We start from the raw sequence: 5,810 nt of genomic DNA, 5'->3' as shown, positions 1-5,810 counted from the left end.
TCAATCCAAAAAGTTGATATGTATATATTGTCCAGAGAAAACCGTAAAAAGATGATAAACTGAAGAAAACCCTAGTATCGTTCATCTGGACAATATGTACATGATTTTAAGAAATTTATCTGGTATGTACATGTACATAACATGCACAAGTTACCAGTATGCACATGTACATACCGTCCAAATCTGTGGCTCCTCTTGTTATTGCAACCAATATTCCTGTATGTTGGTTTGGTTTGCTGCAATTTCTTTTACTAATGGACTAAGCAGTTTTTACCAGCAAAACAAACAAATGATTTGTTTGCTATTGTTTTGTGTGGTCAAGTCTAGGAATCAATTGTAATCAGTAGGTACGTCAAAGATATTATTAGAGTTTTAACGTGTTAAAGATCGGTTAAATTTGGACCAATTCTTCTTTTTATATATATGTTGGAAATCTCTTAATTTCCTCTTCAAAGACTCTTTTAAAAAGTATATAGTGGTGTTCTACATATTCTTACATGGTAACATTATGAGACAGATTTTGTATGTCAATTATTTAAGGGGGAGGCCACACTAATTATTTTGATGAATTTTCTAATTAAATATTTATTTTTCTTTATTGACAAATATGATAATTTAATTTATCAAATTAATATACTTCGTAATTGTTTAATTACAATACTCGGTCCAAGTAATCATCAACATCTTTGGTCGGAATGTTTGTGATGGGTTGGTGTTTTGATATGCTTTTCGAGATTAATCCTTGAGTTTCAAACATAAATACAAGCTCGTTAGTATCAAGTATAGGCGGTAATTTTGGGTCGGGTAGAGTTAGACCGACCCAATTAAAGGTCAGACGTGACCACATCAAACTTAGACCGTCGGTCCCTGTTTTAATTTTCTTTTCTGAAATCCCCCCTCTCCATCTTGTAATTCAAATTTTCATCCCCCTTTTGTTCAAAATTTTCATCAACCATTATTAGTTTTTTAAGGGTATTTTTGGGAATTCATTTTTCTAATGTTTGGGCATAACAAATATAACAAAGTACTTGGTGATTTCATTCAGAAAACCAGAAGTCTATTATGATTTAATACCAAGAACGTAAATTGGCTCCGATCTTGAAAATGATTAGGATGCTAAAGTCTTAAATTAACCAACTCATCCACCATAAACTTCTTAAGTTCCATTTCAATAAATATAAGGGAACACATCAAAACGTTAGAGTGACACCTTTCAATAACATAATTTCCCCCCGTTACAACAGAACCATAAAGTGGTGGCACAGACTATCATATGCCCTAACATAGCTCTTCTCTCCACCGACACTATCCTTGGTGTAAGCATTCTTTCGGCCAGAAAGATGCGAATAGCGAGATGTCCACTTCTATGACGTAAGCTTTAAAGAAAAAAGTCGTTAGCTTATAATTAAAAACAGAATAATCAAACAAAATTAGGTAATTTTATTCTATCTTTTTCTTTCTACTAATCTATGATGGCTTCAATTTGGAGTATCAATCCCATTAAATATCATTAAATTACAAATGTTTTGCCAACTTGCGTCATATATACTACGTTTTAGTCAAGATGAAATTATTTTTTTATAGAGAAAAACGTGTTAATATTGAATATTTTTGAATTTAATTTATGGACAAAATTTGTACAAACTTCTATTCCAATTTATTTTGAAAATCCAACTATTTTAATGATTTTTATTATTATTACCTTCAGGGTCTCATAAGATTAGTCGAGATCTACACATCCTGACATCGAATATGCAAAGTTACCAAAATAAAACAAATACATAGAAGCCTAAATTGTCTCTCTTTCTTGATAATGCTTGTAAAACCCCCAAAACTCTTGGATCTCTCATGCACATAATTTCGGAGACAGACTTAGGAAAATTTTCAAGTAGCTGCCTCATTTGACTATAAAAAAGAAACTATGGATATTTTTATAAAATAATTGTTGGTTTAATCCTTGTTTTCTGTATGTGAAATCCGGCATTCGAGTTATAAATATGAAATTAAAGAGCTAAATATTATAAAAAGATACAAATGAAATTCGAACTTACAAGAAACCAAACCTACAACGAAAAACTTGTGTTATTATTGTAGTTTAAAGAAAAAATAACAAAATAATTGATGTGGCGACATATTTCACGGCCCTAAAAGTTTTCACTACGACAAAGGAACAAAACGATGACTGTACCATCGTGTGCACCATAGTGGGTCCAACCTGCATGACTTACATGAAGTTGTGTGAAAGAGAGTTGGTAGATAAGACTGAGGTCGGAGATTTCTTCTTCCAACTGAACAGCCGACGAGTTTGAAGAAAAGTAGCCAACTTCCATGTCATCCCCATTAAACAACTATCAAAACCTTGACCTTTTATGTTGACTTCAGATCAACCAATCCCATGTCTCCTATTTCAATCTGCAACTATAATTGGTTTCGATGTTAAAATGGCAACACCATCGGTTGACAGACATTCAAACACATTCAATAAAGAAGATGAGTTCTAACAGCCATGTAATCGCCTGTCTCCCCATTCACCAAGCTGCATTAAACAACAAGTGGGAATCCGTAAAACCAATCTTCGAGCAAGATCCAGGATTAATGACTAAACAGATCAATTGCAGAGGGGAAACGCCGCTAATGATTGCTGTGGGAACGAATCGCTCCCATGATTTCGTCAAACAGTTGGTGGATCTTATCGTTGCTGTTGGTGATGCAGATAAGCTGTTTTTGGAGAGTGACCTCGGAGACAACCCGCTCCATCGTGCTGCTAAGATTGGGAATACGACGGATGCTAGGGTTTTGGTGGAGCTGAACCAGGGTAAGACTCTAGTTCCGAACAAGGATGGTCATACGCCGTTGAATTTGGCTGCATTCCATGGAAACAAGCGCACACTTCGATACTTGCTGACGGTAACTATGGACCAGGTCTTCGAGGAGGAAGGGAGTAGTCCGTACACCGGGGTTGCTGGCGGCGATCTCATTGCCCTCACAATTCAGTCTGGATTCCTTGGTAAACCTAGAACTTCCTTCACTTTTTATTTATATTTGTTATAAGTTGGATTATTTTCAGCCTGTTTCCCTCTAATTCGATTGATTTACGAATAAGTATACTAATTCGGCTCGCATGACGAGTTGGATATCCAGGTTAATAAAAAAAAAGTCTGCTAATTAACTCTTGGATCTACTCCCATGACACATCTACCAAAAACTAGCTCAACGTTTTCGATTGTTTTGTAGACGTAGCGTTAGAAATAATCGCTCGACATCCGAACATTGCGCTAGAAAAAGATGGACGCGAAAGAACAGCACTGGAAGTATTAGGTACCAAACCAGAATTTTTCCCGAGCGGAAGCAAGCTTGGATTATGGGGTCGTCTCATCTATATATGTAAATCTCTCCCGCTCTTTTTCTTCTTGTGGTGTTTCAAATTGAAATATACGCAAATAATCATCACCCCTCTCTAGCAATTTCCTCCCGTCACACAGTAACATCAAAATTCATTTTTTAGATTTTCAATGTATGATTTAACCTGATTTTGACAGCTCTCCCCTTTAATTGTATTGTAACAACTGTTTCTACATATAAATTATCATGATTTTGGTACATGGTTTTTTATTGATGCAAGTTATACCTATCAACAATATGAGTAAAGAGAGAGTTGATCAAGTCAGCATTTCTTCAATGGCTCCCAGCAAGGTATGGCATTCAAAATGAATAACGATAGAAAGAATTGAACGTTTGTTATTCTAATTAATTATTAATTTTTTTTATCGTTACACTAATTAAAAATGCCTGAGCTCAATCGTCGTTACATAATATTGATGCATTTTGCCAATTAATATGAATATAAGGCTTCGTGGGTGGTTATAGCGGGTTGAATATCCAGGTTAATAATAAAAAAAAGAATAACTTTTTAACCCTTTTCGTTTCTTCCTTGATCGAACAGTTTACCGTTGGATTTTGGAATGTTTTTCGGTACTTAGGTATGTTACACAGTCGATATTGTTGTCATTTTGTTTATGGCTGTTTATGCCATCAATGATCGCTAACTTTGGATTGCATATGATGCCAATGTAGCTCCATCAATCAAGGATATCTATGATATCAAAGTAAAACATCATCAAAGCAAGCTACTAACGAAACATATGTGCGAAAAAGTCATAGAAAAAGGCGACCATGATATAACTTGGAAGATTTTAGGATCTTCGACATATACAGCAGTCCAACACGGAACTGTGGAGGTCATCGAAGAGTGTGTTTCAACTTATCCCGACATAATTTGGTACACCGGCAGTAATGAAGGGTTTCACTTGTCTCTAGAAGCCATTACGCAACGCCAAGAACAAGTGTACGAGATTTTATCGCAATCATCTGTCCACAAGGTATCCCAAGCAACGTTGATCGACAAAGAAACACGCGAGAACTCGTTACATAAGGCTGCAAAGTTGGCCCCACCTCATCGACTTAACATTGTCACCGGTGCAGCCTTGCAAATGCAGCGAGAGCTTCAATGGTTCAAGGTGATCATATACAATGAACTCATAACTAAATATTTTACAATTAGTTGTTAGTTCGAAATTGGACAACCTAATAGTATCTTGTTAACCATAGTATGCATCTTTGTGCAGGAAGTCGAGAATTTTATAGATCCATTGCGTAAAAAAGCTTCGAACAAAGACGGGAAATCCCCAAAAACTCTTTTCATCGAAGAACATAAGGACTTACTTAAAGAAGCAAAAGAATGGATGAAAGATGCATCAGCTTCATGTACCGTGGTAGCAGCACTGATAGTGACAATGGCGTTTGCAGGCGCCTTCACAGTCCCAGGTGGAAACAAAGACGATGGCAAACCTCTATTCGTAGACAAAGCAACCTTTATGCTTTTCATCGTATCAGATGCCATTGCCTTATTTTCTTCAACTGCTTCTGTGTTAATGTTCTTAGGGATACTTATGGCACGATTTGCAGAAGATGACTTCCTTTATGCGTTACCAAAGAGAATGACGATTGGACTTGTCTCCTTATTCACGTCATTAGCAGCTACTATGATCGCATTCAGTGCGACTCTTGGACTTGTGCTCGAGGATAAAGTGCCATGGATTGCAGCTCCGCTTGTTGTAATTGCGTGTATTCCAATCGGTTTGTTTGGTTGGCTGCAATTTCCTCTGCTCATAGAACTAGTTTATTCCACATATGGACCAAGTATTTTCAGTCAACCAAAATCTGATAAGTAGTTACGATGCATAAATACAGGTCAATTTATGTGTGTGGGGGGAAGGGGGAGGCACCAATAAATGTTGTAGGGTCTTACATGATCCCAAGTCTATATATATATATATATATATAGCATCGATCAGAGTTGAGTTTTTCTTATGTTCAGTTGCTTTGTATGTTGTTTACTCGTAATAACTAGCTTTCCAAAAGATATGGTGTCTGCCTCGCTATGATTTTCAGCAACGAACAATTACCGACGTACATTGTCGTCGGGTGATCTGCAAAGGATCATCGACAATATGAGTTTTTTTTTTTCAATATTTGTCGATGGTTATATTTAACGGAACAGTTACAAAATTAAGAAAGCTGGTTGAAGCTGGTGGAAAAATCAGCTGGTAAACCATCAACTGAAGATAAGCAATAGAGGTTGAACCAGATGATCACTTATTAGCCGATAACCCATCAGATGTTATAAACATCAATCGTCATTGATGGCCCATGCATACCTCTGCGAAGACGCTTCCAACATTGTTTATAACCATTAAAGAATTAGCATGGATACACCTCTGCTGACTGCTAGAGGCACTACCCTTAGCTAA

The 5,810-nt window shown here is 36.4% G+C and overlaps 1 protein-coding gene across 1 annotated transcript; it reads left to right on the top strand.

The window, feature by feature from the left end:
• The first annotated feature begins 2,595 nt into the window (after nt 1-2,595).
• On the top strand, nt 2,596-5,231 carry LOC112520894 (ankyrin repeat-containing protein ITN1-like). The gene is made up of 4 exons (XM_025129518.1): nt 2,596-3,007; nt 3,235-3,318; nt 4,075-4,517; nt 4,626-5,231. Exons 1-4 carry the CDS (start codon nt 2,596-2,598, stop codon nt 5,229-5,231), a joined length of 1,545 nt encoding a protein of 514 aa, XP_024985286.1.
• The last annotated feature ends 579 nt before the right edge of the window (nt 5,232-5,810 follow it).

Source organism: Cynara cardunculus, assembly GCF_001531365.2.
Source record: "Cynara cardunculus var. scolymus isolate 2C chromosome LG 11, CcrdV1, whole genome shotgun sequence".
Lineage (NCBI taxonomy): Eukaryota > Viridiplantae > Streptophyta > Magnoliopsida > Asterales > Asteraceae > Cynara > Cynara cardunculus.
This window is presented reverse-complemented; position numbering and strand designations above follow the sequence as displayed.